At 38.7% G+C, this 27,473-nt stretch overlaps 1 protein-coding gene across 9 annotated transcripts in view; it reads left to right on the plus strand.

The window, feature by feature from the left end:
* The window catches only part of INPP4B (inositol polyphosphate-4-phosphatase type II B), a 312,437-nt gene that overhangs the window by 39,524 nt on the left and 245,440 nt on the right, over positions 1 to 27,473 (plus strand). For 6 of the 9 annotated variants that reach the window (XM_032108397.1, XM_032108395.1, XM_032108396.1 and 3 more), the window contains one exon: positions 2,242 to 2,300. The exons of 2 other annotated variants lie outside the window; for them this stretch is intronic. In XM_032108397.1, coding sequence (XP_031964288.1) covers positions 2,242 to 2,300 — 59 coding nt within the window. Of the gene's footprint in view, positions 1 to 2,241; positions 2,301 to 3,690; positions 3,747 to 27,473 lie in introns of those variants that run through there. One more of the 9 variants, XM_032108402.1, reaches the window with a different exon arrangement.

Below are 27,473 nucleotides of genomic sequence, written 5' to 3' on the forward strand. Positions count from 1 at the left end.
ATCGTGGGCTATCTGTGCCATGGTCAGTGGTTGATTCTGGGAAAGTGTTTAAGGAGCTATGCATGTGTGGGATGTTCCTATTGCCTGGTAAATCCTTTTGGCTCCCAGCAATCACATTATGATCCCTTGAGAAGAAGGGTTCTTTCTGCCAGGGCATGTTGGTCACTGTGTATCCTGTTCACTGATAGGCTTGTCATTGTTAGTCTGACTAATCTTTGGACTTGCTTATTTTTCACACTTATAAGGTAATGACTATCCCAATCCTATGGAAAAATGCCTTTTATCTGAAAAGGCTGCAGTGTGAATGTGATTCCTTCCTTCTGGTGCCCACAGGGTTCTGGGGGATGGAATTTATCTTAGCAGCATCCTGTACTTGTACTCTAAAGCTACATACTCGTTCTGATGACTGTGTTTAAGTTTTTAGTTGGTGGATGTGCATCAAATTATATTATGTTATTTTCTGTATTGTCCTTGCACTAGTAGGTCTGAAAAGATGCAGGAACTTCAATTCCTTTTCTAAGAAAACCCCCCAGGTTATTACTGAACACAGTTATTCTAAGTCCCAGTGCCTGTAAGTGTAAACCTCCCACTTTCTTGAGGGGAAAAAGCTACTCTGATTTTCAAATGTTGCCTATTGAAATTATCAAGAGGAAAAGAGAATTTTATTTATTTGTTTACTGTAACAAGACATCCTTCTGCTCAATATAATGTTCTTAGTGGTGGCCAGCTTAGGGAAATACAAGCGTTCCTCAGAGGCAGCTGTAGAATAACATGACCTTAAGGTCCAGCTGTTCTTCCGGCTCCCTAGCAATTCCAACACTGTCTGAAGTACAGGGTTTCATGTCCCCTCTCAAAAATGCACAAGAATACATCTTGTGTAAAAATATTTCTTCCTCTTTGTACTAGTTTGGAAACAAACCAGTTGGAGGCACTAAGTCAGAATAACAATTTAACAGGGAAATTAAAGAAAAGGAAAAAATAAAAGAAAACACTGGTTCAAACTGACAGAGTCAAGATACAGCCTGATGCCCTGTTAGTCAGGGTGGTGGTAGCAGTCCGATAGAATGGTGGCTGCAGTCTTCTGAAGTGGTGATCCTGTAGAAAAAGGGTCTGCTCTTCCTCAGGTCCAGTGGTGGCTGTGTAGCTCCTGTCCTCTGGAAATCCAGTGGAAAGGGTTGTTTCTGGTGTTCAGAGTCTCAGATTATATCCACAATGGGATGCTTGGTTCCTCTCTCTGGGTGGAGCATCTCACAATGGGCTAATGAGTCATGAGGCCAAGTGTTGATTAGGCTCATTAACAGAAGATAGTCCAGAGGGAGTTATCTCTGAGTCATGCAGCAGGGCATTGATGGGCCATTAACAGAAAGATAGTCTGGGGGAAGGAGGCAAGGAAACACTGCCCCACCTGATTTCAACAGCTCATGGGGATGGTAATAGAATATACTGCAACCCAGGACACTCTTTTAAGAAATTATCTCTAAAGAGATCACATTTGTCTGTGAGATTTATATCTGTGTATGTTTATAATATGTTTGTGTCTGTATGTATCTACACATACACCTACAAGTGTATTTGTAAAAAGAAAAATAATGCAATACTAAAAATCATCTGTTTATGGAAAAATAACTTTTTAAAGTTTTTTGACCCACTCACTTACTGTGAAGTTGTGAAACATTCCCCATTCTCAAAAGTTTGTTTACATGCCTGCCACGTGTCTATAAACAAAAAGATGTTATTCCCACGGGTTAAGCAATTTTAAAAAGTATAGCAAAACAGTAATAGCAAAGTGACTGTAAATATTTAGGTCTCATTTTACTCCTTTTCTTATGTTCTGAAAACTGTAATTTCAGATTAGCACGTTCTAATATAAGTGTAATAGTGAATGTTTTTCTGCTTTAACATGGATTAGTTTAGATCTCCTGCAATGATGGGAGCAAAAGGTGTTGCATGCTGAAGTGCCTTTTTCTGCTCCCATGTGAGGAAGAGGGAGAGGGAGAAAAGCTGGGAAAACAGTGTTGAGTGTGTGCTGCAGTCACCAATTCTCCTGGCTGCAGAGTAGAAGAAACCTTCTGGGAAGTTATTTGGCATCTAACGTAGGCAGCCATTGAGTTAAGCTGTCTTGTTTTGGTTGATAATGATTTTCTTTTCTGACCTTTATAACTAATTCACCTTCTTTAAGAAGCATTTAATGTGTGAAGACAAAAGGTGGTTTTTATTAATCTCTTACCTCTTTGCATGCAGAACCGAGGGAGAGATGGTGCCGACTGAAAGGAAATCTACTTTTTCTAATGAAAAATAAGGTAATTCATTTCTCTACTGCTTTTCTGGACGTGGTAGTCTAATGTGAGAACTTGAGTAATCCTTTTTGATGATAGCTATATTGACATTGTGCTTTTAAGGACAAAAAATATAAATCACTATTATTAGAAGAGTGGAAAGGAAAAAAATCCATTGTTTGCTGTCTGTAACACTGGCTATTCTTCATGATATCAACATCCTTTAGCTGAATCACAAATAGTATATACCCAGGGTCCACTCATATCATACACAGGTCTAAATCCAGGATTACTCCACCAAATCCACTGGAATAATGAAAACAAAATCTCACAGCTAAATGAGGCATTGTAGCAATGTTCAAGATGAAATTTCAGACCTTGACTACAACTTTTTAGTTTGATTTTGTAACTAAATCTGTTATAAAGAATGGTATTTTCTCTTTCTTTGTTGTATAAGGCAATTATATGCCTAATATGAAGGGCCTGTTAAAATAGGCTCTGACCCTGGCATGCAGTGGAAAGAGTTGCATGAGCTGCTGAGTGCCCTCGTTTGTCATTGGCTTTATTAGGAGTTTAGGCCACTCATCTCCTGGAATGAACAAGCACTAAGTGTGGAATTGCCCTTTTTCCTACCCTTTCTGTCTGATACTATGGATATGCTTCTGTAGTTGCCTGAAAATAGCACTGGACTCCAAAGAATTGAGGATAGCGTGCAGCTTGAGATGCTCACCTGTTAACAGTAAGTACTTATAATTGGCTTCCAGGATATTTTTGTACTGTATGAACCAGCAGTTGGATGGAAATGATTGTACTGCTGGGCAGAGTGTGTATTTTGTTGGAAAGATTTTTCAATGTGATATAGTGACTTATCTTAATATAGTGATGAATGTGCACATATGGTACATTTTTAAAGCAGTGTTTGCTTTCAAAGCACTGTTCAGGAGCATGTGAGAGATCTCTGTATGTTAGCAAACAAAAGGAAACAGTAGGATGTAAGGGTTTCTCTGGCTTGAATTTTATCCAGCTGCATTCCCCTGGCTGGTAATGGTCTGACAAGTTTAATGTAGGTGACAACAAGCTCATGGCCACACCTTTGTCACACCTTCACGCATTATCATTCGGCTGTGTGACTTGCAGAAACTATTTTTAGTGAAGGGCTTTAAATTTGAAACTACTCTTTTCTGTGCCATGCTCCTCCAAGTGCCCTGTTTTCATGGGAGCCTTGGCATTTTGTGAAACCATTTACAGATGTGTTTGGATCAACTTTGCAACAGTGAAGAAAGGAGTGGGAGAGTTTTGTGGAAATCAACTGCTAGGTCCACTCAGGCTTTTGAAATTTAAAGCTGCATTTTGAGAAACTTGGAGAGTGAGACACAAATTAATGTCTTGTTGCTGAAATTATTTATGCTTGCAGGAAATAAATGGGAATTCCCCTTGAAATGCTGCAGTTTGATGGAGCCAGTTAAATAGGTGGGTGATTTTCACTCTACGTCCAGGTCAGTGCTAGAAAACAGCATCTTATTCTGGTTTCTTTGTTTAAACAAGTTTTCAAAATTTGCAGGAGTTATGGGAGAAACCAGGAGATTTGACAAATTTTAGCTTATAAAAAGACTAGTGACATGATTAATTTTCAAAAGTAATTAATTAGATTTCAAAAGGTGATTTTATCTGGTAATTTCTTTAATTAGGGAGATCACAATAAGAGAGAAACTTGGAAATGGAAGTCAGACAAATGAATCTGATCACAGAATGATTGGGCAGTGAAATCCAAGTGTGGTGAGATACAGCAGCAGGTGCTTAGTTTTAAAATGTCACAGCGTAGCAGACTCAGTACAGAGACCACTGAGTGATTAAAGGGCAGTGTCTTACAATGGATCAAACTAAATGATGTAGCACTTCCTAGTCAGCTTATATCCCAGGAATTTGTAAAACAGTCACTTTCAGAGGCTTCATCTGTTGGGTACTATAAAGGACAGCTTCTTTAACAAAGACAAATCTCTCTGGAATCTCATATCCATGTTTCAAAAGATGCAATTTATAGGCATACTAAGTAAAACCAAAGCAATTTGTGTGCTGTGAGGACAGAAGTGAGTGTACTCTGTACACTCATCTTATATCATCCTAGAAATGAACAGGTTTCCGTCTAAAGCAGATTGTTGGCATATAAAGTCATAGTTTAAATTTTGAGACCTAGTTTGCCAGTATAATAACAAAAAATAGTCTTGATAAAAGTTATTAAGGATCTTAATAAGCCTGGTTGCCAGTTTTCTGCTCTTTGCTTGAATTAGCAGAGCTTTCAGTAGGCAGTGTGTGAAAGATATGTCCCAAACAGCACTGATGAAGACGTTTCTATTTTGTTGCTGGAATCTGACTTGGCTTATGGCTTGACATGGAAGAAAAGTCGATTTGGTGTTTTGGAAGATCATCTGAATGCTGAACTATTAACTCCAGAGGTCACTGTCATGAAGCAAAGCCTGATTTGCTACTATTTGTTAACTGCTCTCAGGGGCACATGCATGTCTGTATATACAAATACTTAGAGTTTAATGGCAGACTCTCATTTTAGTTCAGATGTTCAAAAATTATGCTACCTATATAAAAAGAACCTTCTCTGTGAAATTGCACTTATCTGTGCTGTAAATCTTGAGTAGTGTGGGAATAAATTTTCAGTGTAGGGAGAAAATGTGGTTAATTCTTCCACTTTTTCATATTCAGATGCAGGACAATAAAGATGTTAGGCATCTTAAGGATATTTATTTTATTTGGTCTGGCAGTAAAGTTAGTTAGTTTGAACTGAGACACAACCTAGCATTTGCTGGTGTTAGTGAAACTTTTTTCCTTTGTAGACTTCAGTGTGGTTTTGTGTGGTATGGGTAGGTGGGTGGTTTTTTTGTTGTTCCCCGCCCCCCCCCCCCAGTCGGTTCCCTGCCATATTGCCTTGGTTGTAGATGGCCAAGTTATAGCAGTGAGGGGTCTGCAAGTGTGGCCTTTGTGAAAAAAGGTCAGGGGCTCTGCACCACAGGACACAGCTGTGCCCACCAGCAATGCAAGTGGTGCCTCTGGGAAGACATATTTAGGAAAGGGAAGTGGGAGAAATAGCCTTGCAAACACTAAAATCAGAGAAGGAGTGAATCTGCTCTAGGTAGAGGAGACTATACAGGGGGATATGGATATACTCTGAGTGATCTGTAGCCCATGGCCAGCCCATGTTGGAGCTGGTTCTTCTGAAAGGAGCTGTAGTCCATGGAGAGGATCCATGCTGGAGCAGGGGAAAAGCATGAGGAAGAAGGAGTGGCAGAGAGGAGCTGTTATGGACTGACTATAACCCCATTCCCTATCACCCTGTGCCACTTTAGGAGGTGTGGACAAGGAAGTTAAGTAGTTGAGGATGAAGGAATATGAAGTTGTACCTTGGGAAAAAGGGGGTTGGAGGAAGCTGTTTTAGTTCTTGTCTTTGTTTCTTATTATCCATTATCCAAGTCTATTTTAATTGGCATAAACTTAAATTCATCTTCCTGGGTTGAACCTGTTTTGCCTGTGATGATTATTGGCAAGTAACCTCCTTGTCTTCATCTTCACCAATTAGCATTTGAATTTTATTTTCTCCCCCAGTCCTGCTAAGAAGAGGCAATTATAGAGTGGGTGGGTGGGTGGCAGCCTGACCAACCACAGATACGATCCCCTGTGGGAAGTGTATTTTGCTAATACCTTCCTGTGCAAAGTTCTCAGACCTTGAGTTTGTGTGTGTGGGCTGTGTGTGCTTGCCAGGAAGTGGCAGATGTGCCTTTGCATCCTATGAACACACTCAGTTTGGCTTAAGATTTTGAAGACAAGTTTAAAGAGTAAGTCCAAATGGTTATGCTATCAATAAAAACAAGCTTTCCTGTAATGTATGTGAAAGCTTAACATAAATTACGTTGTTACAGCATTTATCGCAAGTGTAATGTGTTACTAACAGTTGGCAAAAAAAGCCTGAAAGTAAGATTTCAGATTGACTCATAAATCAATAACCAGAGAACCACATGCAAGGTAGAAATAATAGAATAATGACATAATCCTGAATTTCTGATGTGAATTACATTGTAATGCAGCTGTGAAAATGTTATTTGGGTTTTCATGGCATAGTTGTATGTAAATTCTGCCATAAAAACATGAGAATGTATCAGAGAATCTTACATGCATCAGGCAGGCATACACAATGTATTTTCACCCTTTCATAGCTGTAGAGTTTTAGTATTTTTCACTCAAATTTCATATTTTTAAAATATTCTTACAGAATGAGATTGCTTTTTATATATTGAAGCTGTGGAGTCTTTTCTGATCTGTTAGAATATGAAGTTTTTGTGTGTGTGTGGTTTAGCATTCTGTAAGTCAGTGATCTCTCCAGGGCATCTTGAAATAAAAGTGTCTCTTCTGGCTAAGGATGTACTTACTATAAACCATTTTTCAGCAGTGATTTTAATTTTCTAGAGCATGCTCTGTGTCAGTTTAAAGACTGAGCAGCTGAATAAGTGCTGCTGCAGAATGTAGCATAGCTTTGGGATTGAATGTCATTGCTCAGTGTGGTTTTTCTCTGCCTATAAACTACATGTATGATATTAGTTATGAGCACATTCTGCAATATCTGCAAGCTGAGGAGCCGGTAAGTGAATCTGTGTCCGTAAGTTTCAGTGAAATATGTTGTTGCTGTGTTGGTAAGATTTTGATTTGCAGTAGGAAGTGTGCTAAATGGAGAAGAAAGTGGAAAGATTACGAAAGTGTGGTACAGGCAGGTCTGAAAGCCTTATCACCCCCTTTCATGGTTCAGAAGTCTCAATGTGTTTCTGAGTGTTCTCAGCCCCAATGTTGCCTGTGCTTTTGCCTGCGCTTAACTGGGATGTGAGTTGTCCTCTGACTGTTGGAATGTTAGGTCTATACAATATACATGTGCATATAAATGTATAGCTATCCATAAATATGTAAATATCAGGCAGTGTTTAGTGAAGGACTCAAACAAATTTGGTTGTGTTGAGAGGAGAGGTGTTGCCACATGGGCTTTGAACCTGCCTTAGTGTGAGGTATTTTCCTGTTACTGTAGACATGCATTCAGGTCAGTGAGAGATCTTATATATGTTTAAAGTCCCTTACTTATGTTTGGTCTTTTTTAAAGAACCAGTTTTGCTCCTCCTTATGTTATACTGTGAAGGCATTTTGGAAAGCTTACATTTTTGCATGCCTTAATTTAAATAGGTTTTTTTGGTCAAGATTTCATGATGGTTTTAGCCATTTTGAATTGGGATAATGCTGTGCAGAGAACTCTGTGCTAGCTGGATGCTGTAAACTCTAGCTTTAGAACCCTGCTGAGCGTGATGTACATAATGCCAATACAAAGCCCTGTGATAGCAGAAGGCCACCTCTCCTTGGGGTAGCAAGAGCACACTGGGATTTTGTTTCCGAGGGTCTGTGCAGTACCACTAAGGTCTGTGAGCTGACTTTTGCTGCAGTCTGCTTTCCAACAGTACTTGAAAATGCAGTTTTTAACCATTGAGGGATGGGAATAATCTTTTGCTCCTATTTTTACTATGAACTGAAAGATTTTATATCTCATTTTCCTTCTTAACAGGATCCTGGCAAGCCCTACTTCTCTTTTGCCATCTGATTCCCTCCATTTTCTTGCTGCTTCTCCTTCCCCATTCCAGATATGACTGACTTACTCTCCACATAATAAAGTCCTCTCTTCTCTTCCACTGCTCTTGGAGTCAGACCTTTCTTATAACCTGTTCTCACTTAGATAATCCATTCTGTCTCCTGGTTTTCCTCAGTGTCTGCTTTCATCTCTTGCTTAACTTGTTCCACGCCTTCCTTTCCTTTAGCTTTTCCATGGTGTAAGCAGGCTTAATGACGCTCCTTCCTCTTTTGTGCCTACCTGTCCTTGACCTGCCTGCTTCACCAGCTGCGCCCACTGCTCGGTTTGATATCTGAAGTATTGCTTTGTTTACAGTGTCCTCCATTGCATTTCCCCCCCCCGAATCCTCCCCAGTCCTGTTGCTATTCCTTGCACTCTACAGAACAGTCTTTTACTAATCATTGAATAAACTCTTCCAAATAAGAGCTGGGAAGCATCTCTTGTTCGTGTCTGACTGACAAAGGCCAAAAAGGAGCCACAGCCAGGGGGTGAGCTAGTGTTGGAAGCAACGGACACTGTCAACTTCTTCCATTGATTTTATTCTTTTGAGGGATTGATGCTTTGCTGTACCTAGGGTCAAAGCATATATGAGAAAATGCTACTTTAAACTGAATGTTCCTCAGTATTAAGTTGCATCTAGACCTGCCTCAATACCTGTTTGTCCAAACTGCACTTTCATCTTGCCTGTGCATTTAGACCTCCTCCTGTGCATTTAGCTGTGAATTCAATTTCAGTGGGAATCAAACAGCTGCTTAATCTTTTCTGTCAAATTCTTTCTCCCATTGCTTTTGATGGCTGAAGCAAACATCACTTCTCTTCCTGCTGCTCATATAGTTTTTAGCCTTGCTTTCAACAGGAATGTGTTTCTAAGTATTCCTGTTCTGGCTATCTTTGTGCTTTACAGATTCTTTTTAAGATAGACAGCTCTTTCCTGCTCTGTATCACCTAGAAGTCTGGACTGGGCTAATCTAATATTGCATTTTCATTTACTGAAATGTCCTTCTGCTGTTCTTGGTAAAGCGGACATTTGGTTATAACCATTAGACCCATTAGACCTCTTGCAAAACCAATTATTCTCGGGGTATTTTTTTGACCATCACTCTTTCCTTTGCATCAGACGCTTGTGTCCCTCCTTTTGTAAGCTTTTTGTTTTCACTGTGAAGATTTTTCCCAGTCTCCAGTACCCTTCTTGTTCTGAAGTTTTCTTTAAAGTTCTGATGCTGTGTCCAGCAGACAACAAATGTGTTCATAAATCTGTCAAACCAGCAAGGAAGTACCAAAACAAGACACTTAATAAAAAATGTAATCTCATTATCTTTCCCAAAGTTCTGCCTTTAAAAATCATCTTTGCTATAATGTTTGCCAGAAGTTCACAATGATAATGTTTTTATTTAATGTTCATGGGCTCTTGTGTAATCTGAGGTGGGTTTGCATGTCTGTGGTGTGTAATCTCTCCAGCTTTCTTGTTTATCATCAGTGTTCTGTATCTGTCAGTGGTTAATACTATAGGGTCCTGTGATCCCTGATCTGCATTTGTAAGCCCTTGGGTGATAAATATAAACTTTTAATCTGAGCAAATCCCTGAATTTTAAGTGTTATCTAATAGAATTAGCTCAGTTTAATTTTTTAAAAATTGTTTTGTTCTCTGCTATCCCTGCAGCAATTGGTGTATTTTAATTGTGTAATAGATCAAATTGTATGTGTTACAATTACATAATTGATGGTAATCAAGCACTAGTCTTGTTTAGACTAGATAATTGTGTAGATAACTGTATTTAACAAAAGGTTATTGAGCATCCCCATGTGATTCTGTCTCAGTTCAGTGGCTCTTACTGGATTTGGTGCTACTCTGGCAGTTCTCAGAGTCTGTCAGATCTTTTTGTTGAACGGCTTCTCACATGACTGCAGAGAGTCCTGGGAATGAGTGCGCATTCACTATTTGAGATAAATTTACAAGATCAGTACTTGATTAGCTTCCATACTGTGCTGTTTTGGGGACTTGGGGGGCAGTACTTGCAATGCAAGCTATGGTTTTTAAAGAGGACTCTGATAGCTGTCTGGTTTGGGTTAGAGGATAGCTAATACTGATAGCTATACTGGAGACAAGAAAGGCTTTGAAATGCTGTGCACAAGTCCCCAGCAGAAATTGTGTAGCAGTCTATAACTGAGTAGACAGCAAGTGAAATATTTGGTATTTATCTCTTTAAATATTAGCTTTTAACACATGAAAGAAACCTAGGGATGGAGGAAGGCTAATAATACCAGTGTATTAACATGCTGCATTAAGAGATGACTCCTGCTGCCGTCTGTGAATCTGCGCTGAAGGGAATCACGGAAACATTTTGGTTTGTGTTTTGAAGTTGGTGTCAACTGTAGCTGGAAGAGCTTCTCGGCCTATGAAACTGTTTCGCTGCACAATGCACGCCAGTGAAGGACCTCTTAGGAAAACAAAACTGTATCAAACCAAGCACAGAACTGCCACGTTTGATTATGTTAGTCTGAACTGGGATATTACTCCAAGAGAATATGCTGTGAAAGATTAATCTTGGCAGTAGTATACCTACATTTCTTTATTGCTGAGTGACTAGTAATCAAAGAAAGAACCTCCCACATTTTATTTAAAAAACAAGCAAGCAAAAATAAACCACCTCAAAATACGCGACTCACATCAGATTTCTTCTGTTTCAGGTAGTAAACTTGTTTGTGAAGATACTGTTGCTAAACTCCTCATTCACTGAAAGTGATCTGTGCCTGATATGAAGTATTATTTGTACTTCATTTTTCTGTTGTATGGATAGTGTAGCCTGTCTGCCAGTCTGTGCGTGCTGGGCTTTTCTATTGCATCGGCTTGTCTCACTTCAACCTCCGTTTAAGCTGCTTTAAATTTTGTTTATAAGGGAAGCTGTCAGTAGATGGCAGCAGCAATCTCCTCAGATAATAGTTTTAGGTTACCAGCCTAAGATGAACATCTTATATTAATGTTAACTAATCCTAAAGAAAAACACTCTACTGAAGTAATTTAGTGTGGGCAAAACTCGCTTTTATTCTTGGCCTAAAGCAGGATTTTGAAGCCAGGGGCTGCTGATTAAACTCGCTTTAGACTTTCATGAGCCAGCTTACGAGTGAAGAAGGAAAGTCAGAGGAGTCTGTGTACAGCTAGAGACATCTTGCAGCTGCAAAGTGATTGATGGCAGCCAGCCCAAGGACCTCGTGGGTGGAACCCAACAGACCATTAAAGATCTTTGGGCAAGGCTGCTTTCCCCACCATATACTCATTAGTGAAGGTTGTTTAGCACGAGGGGGAGAGGGGCTGTGCATATGTATATATGCATGTACACACATGCACTTCAGGGTGCTGCTCTTTAAGTTGCATTAGTGATCCTAACTAGCTCTAGTGCTTGCTGCTGCAGTGGCTCCCAGGTCTGAAAGCAGGCTGATCTCAAGGGGCAGAGGGCCCAGCCTGCCACATCCTCTGCTCCTTTGGGAAGTGAAGCATAAAGGGTTGTTTTGTTCTGTCCACCTCCTCTCCTGAGAGGGGTTGACATAGGATGTGTTTTGTGGCTGCCAGAAGGTGCCTGAGGGAGGGGCTGTTTTACTCCTCTCAAGGCCCCAGCTTGAGATGCCGTGGCCTGCATGCTGTAGGGATGAAAGGTAACTTTTCTGAGTCATCTTGACACCAGCACGGGGATATCATGAAATAGAGGAGAGCAGCAAGGCTTCAGGCATCTGGTTGTGCCTAGAAGAAAAAGGCCAGGTTTTTTACCCATCTCTCACTCTGAGATGAGATTTTCATTTTTCCCTGAAGAAGTTGAATACCTCTGATTTATAAGAAAGGCTGTAGTGCTATCCTACCCTCACATTTGGGATGTCAGCAGCTATTGACTGTTAAGGGCAAAATGGTGCCTTCTTGTTCAGTATCTCCAGTGAGCACTATTTACTATCCCCATTCTTTTTCTGACCAGCCCTGAGAACTGAGCTTAATTCTCCACAGTGCCACCAGAGCTTATTTGCTGAGTGGTGAGAGCTAAATTTAAGTCCAGTGTTATAAAATCGGTTGTGCTTTGCCAAATGTGTACAGGCTGCACTTATCAGCACTGAATTTCACTTAATATTTGATCACTTGGTGGAGATACTGAGAGCCATTAGCTCTGCTTTCAGTTATCACCTTGGTATACACATTGTTGTACCTGGGCATCTATTAATAGAAGATATTTGTCTTTTATGCCTTTGCAGTGTAATTTTTTCAAGCAATTGGCCAAGGACCTTGTAAACATTTTTTGAAAGAAATGTGTGCTACACCAGCGCTTCTGATTACTCTACCAAGTTTGTGACATGTCACTTCTACAAAACCTGTTAACTCCTTACCTTCCTATTATTTTGTTTTTATAAATTTCTCTTCTTTTACTCCGTATTATAATTTCCACCCATTAGTCCACCACAGTGGAGTTCCTCATTAGAAAGGTTTGAAATCTGCTATTATGTGCCTGCTTGTAGAAGATTAATAATACTAGCTACAGGCAAGGATTGGCCAAGATATTAACCAAATTTTAGCTTTTTAGGGTAAGTTAAATACTTTTTTGGGAACTGAATAGGTTACCTAGATTAATCAAAAATTCGCATACTTAGAGCATTTTTCTAGCTATCTAATAGAAGTTCAGAAGAAGTGAAAGATGCGGAAAACCATCTGTAGCTGAAATCATGCATGCTCTATTTTCCTTTGTAGAAAGAAGGAGACAATGGCAGACTTTATACATTAAGAGAATTTCTAGGTTTGGGAGAGTTTGATTATGTGGTCTTGTGGGCGAATTTTTTTCTAGTCTTTTTTTAGCCAAATTTTTTTACTTACTGTTAAACCCCACTTAGTGGGGTTTTTTGATAGTGTGTTTTTATTTTGTGGGGGTCTTGGTCATTGTTTTTGTGTGTGTGCGTGTGTGTTGGTTTGTTGTTGTTTTGGTTTTTCTTTAATCACATGCATCTGGCTTATATGCTTACTCAATTTCTTAGACTTTGGCTCCCCTCACTCTTTGAAATGTCTGCCTGATATTGAATGTGTCTGTAGACCTTTGCCATTGACCTTTTCTTTAGGCAATATTTATAAAGACTAGAACAAATGTGGAACACAAAAGCTCCTGAAACAAAAATGGATATCTATGTACTGTTTCAGAAGGGTATAAAAGCCTTCCTAATATAAAAACATTCTGAAGTATTCCCATGAGAGAAGATATGCCTGAGCATTAGCCCTGATGTCTCCTTTTTCTCACAGCCTTACACATGAGCGCTAATGGATCAGCTCTTTAGAGAATTGCAATGAATTCTATTTCTGTTAAGTGCATTGCAGATACCAGTGCAGCATGGCGTGTGTGTGACAAGCTCCTAAGTCCTACCCACCTCAAGTGGTTTGATTTCATTGGAGTAGGGATCATGGGATGCAGCAGTACTGCTTTTTTGCAGGAGTTATTTGGATGATGCAGGTTTGTTGATGTGCTACACAGTTGAAGGAGAAAATACCCCTAATATAAATAGCCAGGAACACACCACCATTTCGAAATTAGTTGCTGGAACTGTTTTTAGTTGACAGAGTCTTTGATTTTTATAGATGTCTCCTAGATACATAGACAGCTTAAATAAACACTTTACTGTGACACTTTATTGTGCCATAAATTGAGTCTCTCCTGATGTGAGAGAATTTGCTGAAAGTCCTTGCAAGGAGTTTAAAAGATAAAGCGAGACAGCTTCTGTAGTTTCAATGCTTCCAGATAGTTGTTTATGAAGTCTTATCAGAGGAACTGAGCCACTAGCGTGACCCAGGTACAGCATGGAAAGAGGCAAAGTAGGAGTGAGAGCGAGAAAGCCTAATTATCAAGATTTACACAGCCTTTTAAAGACATTTTAACCAATAGTTACTAAAAACGTACATTATTTTTACTTTCTTACCAATTATTCAGTAACACGACTAGGAACTGCGGAATTTTCTATCCGATCAATCCAAACTACTTTTACTGCAGAATATGGAGTGGTAGAAGACAGAGAAGAAGGTCTAGAGAACAACAACAATCCTCCATTTTGATATTTTTTACTCTTAGCTATTTGCTATAAAGAGAAGCCTAAAACCTCTAAATTTTTCACCCTGTGACAATCTTACATAGTACTCTATCACCTAATTCACACCACTGTATTTTCTAGTTGTTGTCAGACTGTTGGTAATTTTTTCCAAGGTTTGAAGCTAAAACAGTGTTGTTCAGGGGGGTAAAAAGCCTTAAAAACAGGCAGAGAAATATTCTCGGCACTCTGGGTTTCTACACTGGGACATTTTGAGGATTAGTAGTCAGTGTAGTCTGAGGTAACAACGGGATTCAGTGAGGCCAACCTGTTTGGCTTTTTAGAGAAATAAAGAGAGTGTATAATCAGTTTTTACTGATGAGGTTTTCTGTATATGAGGAACACTTTCTGAATGATAGTTTGGTGAGTAATCAGTGATACTTGGTCTGGGTTTTATCAAAGCTTTGATAGCTTCCATTTGCTGAATATGGTTTTAATACCAAGTATGGCCACCTTGAGCAAAGCCAATTAATAAACTGATGAATTCTTTGGGATACATGCAGCAATAGGGTATTACCGCAGGCCTGGTTCCTACGGTATATCACCGTGTCCCGCAGCCATAGGGAGGAGGAGGAGGAGAAGATCCAGCAGGCAGGAATTGTGCAGCAAGATTGATTTATTTAATTATTTTACAAACTCTTTTATAGACTTTTTTCTTCATAGTCTAATTGGGCAAAGGACCAGCCACCCCTTGGGGGTGATTGGCCAAAATCCTAAAACATCCATTATCAAAATATTTTCTACTATACCATAAACAAGACTTTCCAAGGTTGCAGGTGGCTTGGTTGTTTACATACCCTGCTACCTCTTCTGTGAGAGAGAAAAGTCTCTCACGGACTTAGAAAAATAACAAGAAGATCCTCACTAACAGCATTTTTGTACCTACAATAGGGAAATGTAATTTTTTAAGAAATTAAAATAGCTGAAGAGAGACAATAAAATGGGAAGAAGCATTAGGGTGGTATAGGTTTTTCTGGATGTGCCCTTCCTCTTTTCAAATGTACTGACACTACTTTTCTTCTATTTAGGAAGTTTTATATAGATTTTAAGGAGTTAGGACTAATGTCTGGAATGCTAGACACATGGCATCTACCAGAAGCCAAATTATTGTTTAGAATACTCTTAAATTCCTCTGCATTTCTCTTTAATGAGCACAGCAGCTTTGGTCAGGTGTGTGGGAAGTACTTCTGTGTTCCCTGAGTTTTGTGTTTGTTTCTACCTCTCATTCTTTTCTGATCCATGGTGCCAACATTGACCCTGCAAATCCCACTGAACACTTTGAAGACACATCTTGGATTTTAAAAATGGTTTTAAGGTATGGGTGCTTGCTTTGTTTTGTCTTGGAATCTTTCTGTGGTCACCAGTGATCACAGTATGATTGCATTGAAAAGGTGGGATCTTAAGCTTTTTCTGGTGCTGGTTGGAACAAATTGTGCTTCACTTATTTCACTTTCAGTTAACTTACATGCGGGGAAAATATCACCTCTATTCTCTAAGTTATAAAATTAATGTTTTGAAATAATTTTATGGTTGAGAACTGTGCTGGAAAGCTAGGATGCAAAGAGAACTCCTGTGGCATAAAAATAATTAACACTTAAGTTGTCACTATTAAGACTTAGGTGTTTAGCCTATTTAAAAAGATGTGACTTGAAGGGGAAAGAATGTTTTCATATATATTACCACTAAAATCTTTAAAGGATTATTTGAAATGCTCAGTAATCTAGACTGGAGAAAATTGCATGTGGGAAGTGGTAGGATAAGAGAAAAGGCCTCAAGTTGTGCCAGAGGAGGTTTAGATGAGATATTAGGGAAAATTAATTCACTGAAAGGGTTGTCCAGCATTGGAACAGGCTGCCCAGGGAAGTGGTGGAGCCACCATCCATGGAGATATTTAGGAGATGTGTAGATGTGGTGCTTAGGGACAGGTTTTAGTGGTAGGCTTAGTGGAGACTGTCACCACATACCAGTACGTGGCTGCAAACAGGATGGAGACCCCTTTGTTTACAAGGAGTCACATGGAAAAGAAGAGAGCTAATGGGTACAAGTTACTCCTGGGAAGACTCCTACTAGGCACAAGAGGAGAATTTTTTACAATGATATCAATTAGTTGGAATAATCTCCCCAAGGAAGTGGTGGATTCTCCAAATCTGGATACTTATAAAATTCAGCTGGACAGGTTGCTGAGCCATCTAGTCTAGATGGTGCTTTTGGCAAGAAAGGTTGGACCTAATGATCCTTGGAGTCCTTTGCAACCTGGAATTCTATGGTTCTAAAAAAGGCACTGTGGGTTCAGAATTTCTCTTCCTTCCCTCTCAGGGAAGACTCAGTGTTCTACCCTGTCTACTCTGACATGAGTTAAAATGTGTTTCTTGAAGACAGACACAAAAGCTTGGTATTTCACCTGAACAAATTTTCCTTGTTCTGGTTACACAGGTGGTTATCAACCTGCTTGCTTGCTTTAGGCTATTACATACATTGATCTAATGCTAAACTACAGAAAGATTGCATATAATATCTCTGAAGGATGTGCAGATGGGCCATTCTGTTCCGCTGGTGTATTGTATTTCTGTCTTTGTTGGTAGGTTTAGTCTGACTACTTTTTCATTACAAGGGGTCACATGCTGGTGTGAATCCACTTTTAAGTAGATTCATATCTGAAATGTTCTGAATGTCTCTGTTGGGAACAACAGGTCTTTGTATTGTGTGAAGCAATAGGTCATGTTGCCTTGTGCCTGCTCCTTCCCACCCCTGACAAAATTGCAAACAAAAAGGTAGGATGAACTTTCATAACTTATTCAATGTGTCCTTTTTTATTCAGTGATCCATTATTTTGGTGTTCAGCCAGGCTGAATGATCTCTTGAAGTGTCATGAGACTAGGATCAAAAGTGTCATTTACAGGAATGTGTTGTTTGCCTTTTAAATTTTATTTTATTAATGGAGAGTCGGATTTTAGAATGTCTGTGCTCCCCCGTGCCCTAGTTCCATAGCTGATGCAAATATTTTTTTGTCTAATCTATGAACTGCCTATGTTTCAGCCCCTATGTCACTATTTTCACATTTCAAAATTTAATTTGCTTTGTGGGGAAAGGTTTCCAGTTTCTTCCTGCTTGGTGCTGGAAATAAGTTGGATAAATGTCTGACCTACTAATGATTTTGTCCTCTTCCAAAACTTGTAAGGAACTGGAAATATTCTTCCAAGATGTTTCTTTAGCTGCCACATAAGTAACAGGGAATCCAAATCTTTTTTTGCATATGTACAAGCTAATTTGAATGTTTTCAATTCTACAGTATTTTAAATGTGCTTTTTTTGTTGAATGAAGGAATGTTCTTCTAATTATTTTTCAAAAGAGGTTTTGAGTACATTATGTAATTTAAAGTAGGTAAATTAAGAATGAGGTAGAACTATAATTAATTTGTTACTTGATTTCTTAATTGCATACTCAGTTATTTTTTAATTATATGCCCTATTCTCCACCTTCCTTTTAGAAGGTGATAATTTTTGAGTGTAAATCTCAAAATTGAAAGAGTCTTTATAATGATTATTTCACTGCTCAGCTGTATTCTTAAGCCAAGTATTTGTGGTTGCACATTTTAAAATATTGTTCCCTGCTCACTGTGTAGGGAAACACAACCTGAAAGAAAGGTCTAGCTTCTATGAATGATTTGTATGTAACTATTAGAGGCTAAAAAACACTAAGCAACAGAAGTGCACTTATGCATGCTAGAAATTCCAGTTAAGGAGATGGGAACTGTGGTTCCATGATCTTCATCTCTCTCTGGTTATCATGAATGAGGATTTTCTGGGTGACCCTGCTCTAACAGATATATTGCTTCATGTGCATCTTCTGTCTCTCTGCTTCATGGAAGAGGTCACTAAAGACAAGGAAATTTTGCCCTAAATTCTGCATTCCACCACTTTAATGTTGCTATTCCTGTATGTGTCCTTGTCAGAAAGCAGTTCTTATCCCTGAAACAAGATGATAATAGTTTTTTTTCCTGGTGCTAGACCTACCTAAATTGTGACTGCTGTCTTCTAGGGCAGTCCTGAAAATTTACACTGAAACATCACACCTAGGTCAAAATGTCCTTTCACTGGAATGACGAAATCTTGCTGATGTCAGCTTAAGATCTCTAATTTAGACTTTCTACACCTTTTCCCATTTGTATAGGAAAACTAAAATATCACTTGTGTCCACTTTTAAGATATTGTAAGACTTTTCCTATTTAAAGTTAGGAGCCTATACTGTTAAAGTCAGAAGTGACTTTTAGAATTGCGTAGCTAGAAGAAAAAAGGCCTGGTATTAAGTCTTATATGTGATTTTTGTTTATTGCTTTAAGGTGTCCACAAGGGGAATTTCTGATTTTTTTTTTTTTCTTGGAACAACCAGTGAAATATGGAACTGTGTGAAATATCTCCTCAAAGAAGTGGTGTTCTTAAATGTTGCTGGCTCCTTCTCCTTTCTTTCCAGTCTTGCAGGAGTTCCAAAGCTGTAAATACTCAAATGTTCTACTTGTACAGGAATATATATTTCTGATCCAAAGTGGATAGGAGACTGTTGAAGGAAGCCAGCTCTTGCCTATTAAGTAATATTGTTGTGGCTTGTGAAATAGGAAAATGGAATATGTGAAACTGCAGCTTTCATTTTGATGTATTACTGGCTGTTACGCCTTTCAGAATTATAAAAGACATACTTAAATATGAATTGGAGAATAACGCCAAGAGGAAAAAAAAGTTACTTTTTGGCAGTGGTTTAAAATAAATTAAACTTTAGAAATGTTCAGAGTCAGGTGTTCCCATTTTGATTCATTCCCTTGCATTAATATGTCTCCAGTATTTTTTGTCATAAGTGACCTTTTCCATTTCAAATTAAAAAGAAAATGACAAATTAGAGGCAAAGCTGTTTCTTATTTTCTCCTCCCACTCTGAAATAGGAACATCTTCAAGTTCAGTAAGTAAGCAAACATTTACAATGGGGGGGGGGGAAGTAGAATTTTAGAGTGAGATGTTCCATAAAACTGGAGTAAATGCAGGACTTTCAATTAAATAGTAACTATAGAATTCTATTTTTCTTTGAAAATCAGGTGTATGTGTACATAGGTAGTGTTTGTGGTCTGTTCTTGGTTCTTTTGGGTATGTTTGTTTGTTTATTTGCTTTTTGTCTTGGGCAGCTCTTTTTGCCCGTTTCTTGGAATTTGAGATCTGAAGGCTGTAGATAGAGCTGCCCTTAGGCCAGGCCACCTTTCAGGAGCCATGGAGGCCTTGGCTTCTAGGTAGGACTTGCCAGACCACCTTAATGAGTTGTTTTGCGTTCTCCAGATCAGCGGGTTGTAAGAGAGCCTAAATTCTGATTAGCTCGGTTGACATGTAACACACTTGTACTCCTAGAAGGAGATTAAAATGAGCTGCTTCCTAACAATTCCCAAGCTCTTCAACATAGCAGTGTAAAAAGTGAGCAGCATTATGGCCACATCACTGTTCATTTGTGTGCATCAATGCAAACATTGATTAGAAATTGGAAGAAAGGTCAAGACTGTTCTCTCAACTACTCTCGCAACAGTTCTACATAGTTTGCCAACTGTTGGGGAGAATGAAAGTTTGGTAAGAAAGTTTCACAGATATGTAGGCTTGGCAGAAAGATCTCAGAATGTAGAAACTTAGCATGAGGTAGAAATGGAAGCAAGTTTTGACTTGAGAGAGTAAAAGGTGTTTTGCTGAAACACTGATCTCTGAATAAGTGAGAAGGCAAAGGTTGGAGATGAGTTGGAAGATTTTTATGAATAGGACAAAGGTATGTGACTACAAACAAAGACATGTTTTTCACCAAGTAAGTCAGTCTCAAGAAGAGCATAAGGAACTAGAAAACATGTCTTTTCCAAAAAGAGAGATATGGCAGGCAAAGAAGAAATGTCGAAGTAGGAAGAAAAAGAGAGGTCTGAGAATTTTCCATTGTGAGCTTAAGTTGTAAGTTGCTCACTCTTGTGATTGGATAATAATGACTATAATACGGCAATGGTAGTAGTCATGATAGGCTACAGGCAAATGTCAAGGTATCACTGTGTATGGTGCTTACTGCTTGTAGTGTATGAAGATACTCAGCAAAGAAAACTATAGAATGCTTTGTAAGTTGAACAGAAAGCGGCTCCCGGTATGCCTACGAGCTGTAGCTGACAGCTGTAGGGCTGGCTCTGCATACCCACTCCCTGAAACGCCGTAACTTCGCCTATGCAAGAAAGAGCTTTCAAGAGAGCCGCCTGAAGTGCAGACAGCCTTTGTGAAACTTTCTCCTATAGCCATCGTGGTGACAACTTCTGCAGCTGATTCCTCCATTAATTAAAAACAGAAAAGAAAAGGAAAAGGTCTCAGTGAGAAGTCTTTAAATGGGATATTACTTGTCAAGCACTAGCTAGCCATGTAGCTTCCTTAAATTCCTTCAGGTTCTCAGTGAAGGAAGACAATGACACATCCTTTGAATTCAATAATCAATTTGAGATTTTACTACTCTTTTGGTCAGGATGTCTCTGAAAGCTGGCTCAGAACAATATTTAGAAACTTTTTGTTATTGGTGAAACCTTGATATTCTGAGACCTGATGAAGTGAGATTCAAAAGTCCATAGGTATAAAGAAAAGAAATTTTTCTGTATTATCTGAACATTGCTTCATTCAAAAAGTGTCATTTGTATTTCACATGTCTTACCTTAAGAAATAAAAAATGCAATTTTTATTTCTTCTTTAAAGAATGAGTATGTTTTTAGAATTCCATAATGCTGACTGCTTTAGTAGGCAAAGGGGTCTATTATATTGTAATTTAAAGTTAATATAAAGTAATAAAATTTAGAATTTTCCAAGTTTAATTTAGTTTCCTTTCTATTAAACAAATGTTTGCATTTAAGCAAAGCTCTCCAAAGGCATAATTTAGGCAACTTTATCTTGCAATCAGGGTCAATATACCTTTCTTCTTTGAAAATTTTAGGATGAATGGTGAATGTTAGTGTAATTCTTCCAAATTATGATAACCAAGCTGAATGATAACCAAGTCCAGCAAACGCAGCCCATTGACTTTACTATGAATTCTGTTTGGAACAGTGCATGGTGCCAAAAATAACATTCCTTCCAGCTGATATCCATTACTGTATCATACGACTGTCTTGTCTTTTTTGTCTGTATTGATGACATTAAATTTTGCGGTTGAGATGTATATTAAAGTGCAGTTTTGTTTGCTTGTATTCTTATTTAAGATGAAAGTTTTGTAGTACAGTTCACCTTGCTTTAATAGCTAAAATTCTATGCCAAATAATTTCTGTTTATTTTTACTTAATAACTTCATGTCAGCAATACATCAGGTTACACTTTGTTTGTAATTCCTGTTCGTCTACCAGTAATGTACGTTAGAATAACTGAGAAGCAGAGAAGTTATAAGACTCCCCAAGTTATTTCCAGAAGTCATTATTTTTGACTTTGCTGAGAGTGCTGTGGACTAAAGGTTTTTGGGGTTATGCCCTTAGTGTAGGACATATTTGAGACGAGAACTCAAATTTAAACTCAACATTGCTGTGTGTTATATTGACTTTATGAGTGAGGTGTCCACATACTGTATGCAAGCTAATTATGTTAAATAGTCTCTTCAGTGGAAAAAAATTTTGAAATAGTACAAAACATGTTAAAATTAGAGAACTAAGTGAATTAAAGAGTTTTTAATGTAATTAAAACACTTGTTTTCAGACATCATGAAACCGATAAAATTTTATAATTGAGGTTATTTTTTCAAGGAGAAGACTGAATGACAAAACAGTGGAAAATGGAAAATAAAGTATGTGCTAAATATATCTATGGAGATGAAAAATATGTACTCAGAGATAAAATTCAGTATGCTTTATTACATCAGGTGTATTGAGGATGATAAATGAGAGGTGACTAATCAAAATAAGCCTAGAAGAACATAAATATTGAAATTATTAAAAACACAGGTTTTTGTATTGAGCTAGGAATCTTGTATCTTTGGCTGGATAGGTTAGGAACATGTTGGAGGACTCTATAGATTTTCAGGACAGGTTTTTAGGTTTATTAGGGATTAGTTCACTTGTATTCTTGGTGGGATTTTTTGGTTGTGGGTTTGGGGTTTGTTTGGTTTTTTTTTTTCCTGAGGGGAAAGCATATTCTAAGGTACTGAAAATCCTACTTCATGATCTCACTAGCTTGAAAAAAGGTCTTTCATTGCAATCTACCAATGGCAAGGTAGAGTAACATCCTTCAGGAGAAAAAACAAGTATGAAATAGAACAGAGCTATTTTAAAAGTGCATAATTATGATGGTTACAACAATACTAATGAAAGTATTATTTCAGATACTTGTTTCTGCATGGAGAGAGTTTGTGGATTAATTAAGGATTACCTCAGCTCTGGAATGTGATACACTGTTCTTTAGTAAGTCTGGCTTTATCCCTTAGAGACCTCAGGAAGGCAGCAGTTTGACTGAGCCATTTCAGGTCCTGAAGTCCCTTTGTTCTATTTGTTCTTGCTTATTAATAATAGACTCAGTTGTACTGTGTGTACTTCTGCTTTGCTGCTGCTACTGACAGAGCCAAACAACAGAACAGGTTTGTTTTCCAGGAACTGAAGGCTAAATATTCACCCCTCTTCCATGCTTTTCATGGGATTCTAGAAAGACATAATCTGGCACAGTAGCAGCGGTTGATGGAAGTGTTCCTTCAGCAGCAGAGATTCCCAAATGTGAGCTGAATATGCTGCTAAATCATGCTCTAACAGCATTCATAACTACTGGATACTTAGAAAATATTTTATTTGTAGGAACATGAATGGAATAGTGCTAGTCAATGTGAAACACAGGGCAAGAGGATCACTAAGGGTCAGGGAAGAAAGGTGTCTAGAGAAAACACCAGCTTGAAAAAGTGGTGAATATGAAAGAAAATATCTAAATCCTTTTTATGGATTCTTTGCTTTCTGAAGGTGGAATTGGAATATATGTGCAATTATGTCTCAAAGAGTGTTTTTTTCAAATTGTACATCATGTGCTGTACCTTCCATGGCTCTTTTCCTTCACTGGTAGCAAGGTACCTGCTGTCTCTTGTAATAGCATTGCCTCCTGCGTACTGACTTCTCTCAGGTAAAGTGAGCGACCTTTTGTACTTAAAAAACTGTAGAAATTGCAGCTGGGGTGGGTCTGATTTGGTGAAAGAGTCATATTCTCTGCACCAGTTTGATTCTGCTGTCCCCAATCTGATATTCAGAGCTTTAGAGCAATGACTGCTGTAATTATTTCTTCACTGTAGCATTCATTTAAGCCACTCTTAAAAAAAATAAATTAAAAAATTGGAATTGGGGCAGGTACTGTATATTGTTGTGTCTCATTTTCTTCCCAATTTCTCTAAGTGAGAGCTGGAAATGCAGTTTGCCATGTGTGGAGTTGCTTTGATTAAATGAGGAAGAGATGTTTATGAAGTGTCACAGTTCCAGACCCCTATGCCCAAGGTGCCTGAAGAGCACCAAAGGGAATGTGCATTCTATGTGGAAAGCATTTGGCAGTAAACGCAGTATTGGACTGATGATCCTTTTTTCAGATGCCAGGGGTTGAGTGTTTCCTGAACACTCCAAACTGGATTTTTGTACCTTGGTACATAAATAATTTAGCCCTTTTCTTGGGCTTCATTCATGTCAAATTGTTGCAGGGATAGTATGTTTTAGCTGTTCTTTTAGTCTAGTTGCCTCATCTTGGTTTTAAAGTAGTTTAGTTTAGCCAGGTCTGTTTGTTTCTTCCAGTTTCATTCTTTTCACCTTTGTTAGTTTTCTTTCCCTGTTTCTTGAGGGAAAGGTAGTTCTTTCTTCTTTTGTATGAAACTCCCAGTTCTTCATCTGCCTCTTACTTCTATTTCTCCCTTTAGCTTTTTGTCTTTGCATTTTGTCCAGTTTTTCCATTTTCATCTCAGCACCCTTCCTGCATTAGCTGTATTACTTTCTCACTTTATAGTGGTGTTTTTTCTGGTCTTTCATGTGACCCATGTTTTAGAGGCTACATAATTTCAGTGTTACCAGGCATATCAATATTATGTTGCAATTTTCAAGAAGCCGTTAAACCTGACATATTTTGTGATTCCTACTCTTGTATGTTGTAATTAACTCTAACTATTAATCAAGACAGAAAGGCCAGTAACTAATATAATGAACCAATTCCATGCCACATTATTAAAGTAAGTTATTATTTACTTTATGTGGGAAATATTTTATGTATGTTAGAAAGGATGTGGTAATGATGAAAAACAGTAAAATGGTTCAGTTAACAAACTGTGATTGCTTTTTCCATCTACTAAGGAGTCTGGTTGCTCAAGAGATGAATGGCTTTAACACCGACTCATTGTTCACCATGAAATAAGAAATACAGTGCCTCCTATTCAAATTTTAACAATCTGCTCCTAATTCAACACCCATTTAACCTTTTGAGCCAAATGATTTTCCAGTAAACCAGCAAAATCAGTAGCTTATCTTACAATATCAGCCAATCTTCATCTTTAGGTAGAGCATTTCTTAATACGTTAAACTGAAGGCTTCTTGGGCTACAGCTGCAAAACTACTGTAGTTTTTCTTGCTGCTTATAGAATGAAAACTGGTTGTATATAATTGTGTGCTTGACAGTGATGTTGCTACTAGAATTTGTATGGCTTGTGTTGACTTATTGACAACGAGCTCTTGAGCTTCTTTCAGTTTAAATACAGGGCATGGAATTAAATCTGCACTTTTTACTAATAACTGTAAAGCTGATGGACCTCAAATTTCGGGACTCCTAAATTTAATTTTCAATAAAAAAAAGTTGTTGATCAAAATTTTAAATCTGTTGCTATTTCAAAACAAATTACAGCATTGTGTTAAAATTCTGCTCATATTTGCCACAAAATTCAAGGAGCTGGAGTTTTCTGCAGTATAAATGCAATTAAGTTTTGCTTGTCCTCTGTTGTGCTAATTTGTTTTACTTTAATAGAGGCGGGGTGAGAATCACAGAGGAAGGCTATAATTATGCTTTGTTCATGACCAGAAGGCAAGTCCTGCAGAGAAAGCGTGTGGGGTTTTTCCATTTTCTTTTCTGTTTTTTTCCCCCTGTGGTTCCCCAACCCCAAAAATTTATAGATAGATGTAGTATTAGGCTTATCCATCTTATTCTATTAGTTCCACAATTTAAAGTTTCATCAGTGTTATCCAGAAAGGGTCTCTTTACACTAAGATCAATCCAAACAGGCAGTGCAGGAGGAGGATTGCCTGGCTTTTGCTCTCTGGGAAAAAGGCAAAAGTTTGCTTTGAGGTCATCTGTGGGGTTGGATCATGTTCCCTGAGGTTTCCCTGTGGTGTGGCTGGGTTGAAGGTGTGCTGGGCAGATGGGAGGCCTCTGATGCACCAGACCTCCTGCACATCTTTGGAAGGCCCACCCTTGCTCTGGAGCCTGGTGCTGTTTGTCTCAAGGAGCTATAGAACAGCAATCTCTTAGTTATGTGAGGGTTCTGTGTTGACCTGTTTTTCTAAGATTACACAGAGACAAAGTTGTCCTCCTCTGCCTCTGTTGGAGCATGGGTTTTCTTGCCTTGATTAGTTCTCTTTGGAAAAAAATAAAGGAAATAAATTTTTGTTTTCAGCTAACAATTAGAAATATCGTGATACAAATCAGTTCATGTAAAGATCTGTCAAAATAATAAATTGGTTACAAAACCTTTTCAGCTGCTCACAAAAACATGGATCAGAGTCATAGATTGATCTGATTTGGGAAATGACAGGTAGTGGGTAGCCATGGATGGCTAGGAAGCTAACAGGCTGCAGCCTCCATAGATGAGAGATGTATTGCAGAAGAAACTCCAGGAAAAACAAAACCATTTCCTGTCAACAATTCTTATGAGGAGTTGTGTACACATCGAATGAATGAAGAAATGCTCCTGCATGTCTATTACCTGTGAGGAGAGATAAGATAGAATTGAGCTGCGGTCTGTGGGACACGCCTGCAGAGGCACATGGCAGTACAAAGGAGCACATGGCGGCACAGAGAGGCTTGTCTCCGCCGGACCCTGGGGGGAGGAGGTGTCACACGGCAGAGCCCTACAGAGAGGAGCCCGCCGGGAGCTGACAGATGGATGAACAGCGAGTGATCACCCCATAGAAGGACATTGAGAAAATGTGTTGCTGATGTAGCAACATGGGATAGGTCACGCCATGTAAGGAAATACCGTGCTTTAGAAAAGTGTATAAAACCAGCTCCTTCCTTTGAATAAACGATTCCGATTTCCTGCCGGTCTGGGTCTCTGTCTCAGTCACTCACAATTACCCACCTTCTCCTCCTGGTTTTGGATGGGTTGTTTTGGCTTTGTTTTTTAAAAGCCCCTTTCTGTATTTTGTCTTTGAACCATCTAGGACAGAAGCTTTAATTGTTGGCAATACAGAAAATCTGGCAGCTGCTCTCAGGAATAATTTTGTAGATTTAGATCTCTTCAACTGTATTTATTTTTGGTTCTGGTGACTAATTTGATGTATTTTGATTTGGGAATATTCTGTGGAAGACCAAATTCATACTCTAATCTTGCCATGAATAAGTAGATAGTATATATAACTTTGTTACTCATAAATAAACCACTCTTTAGTTATTAGTATGTAGCTTATCATGTGAAATAATATAAATATGGGAGGAAAAGCCAATAAATAAAATGTGCTGTTGTTTGTGGACGCAGAAAAAATGATTTTTACATGAAGAAAAAAAAATATTTGGAGTGAAAAACTGCATCTACTTAAAGTATTCCACATAGAGAAATAATAGTGAAGGATTAAAGCAAAAGGTCAATCCCTGGATTGCCAGCAGTATTTTGTTCAGTTGGAGGATTGAACAGCAGGTGTGGCACACTTACGTTTGTATTGACAGGTGGTGTTTTTCTTGAAGGTCAGCAGCTACATCAGGTGAAAATTCCATGCTCAGGCAGGAGACACTTTGATTAGTGATAACAGCGTTAACAAATTGATTTACTTATTTTGCTATAGATTCTAAAAACAAAAATAATTGTTGTATCTTGTGCTTTATTAGTTTTGGTTTTAGTTTTATTATTTTGTAGGCTTAGCAGTAACAGGATGGTGCCTCCATCTTGCTTATCCTCTGTACAAAGTTCAACAAGAGCAAGTGCCAGACTCTGCGCCTGGCATGGGGCAACCCTGGATGTATGGACAGACTGGGGAATGAGAGGCTGGAGAGCAGCGCTGTGCAAAGGGACCTGGGGGTCCTGGCTGATGGAAAGTTGAATGTGAGTCAGCGGTGCCCTGGCAGCCAAGAGGGCCAGCTGTGTCCTGGGGACATCAGGCATAGCATCGACAGCTGGGCAAGAGAGGGGATTGTCCCGCTCTGCTCTGCACTGGGGCGGCCTCACCTCCAGTGCTGGGGGCAGTTTTGGGTGCCACAATA

This window comes from Corvus moneduloides, chromosome 5 (assembly GCF_009650955.1).
Source record: "Corvus moneduloides isolate bCorMon1 chromosome 5, bCorMon1.pri, whole genome shotgun sequence".
In the NCBI taxonomy this organism is placed as follows: Eukaryota; Metazoa; Chordata; class Aves; order Passeriformes; family Corvidae; genus Corvus; species Corvus moneduloides.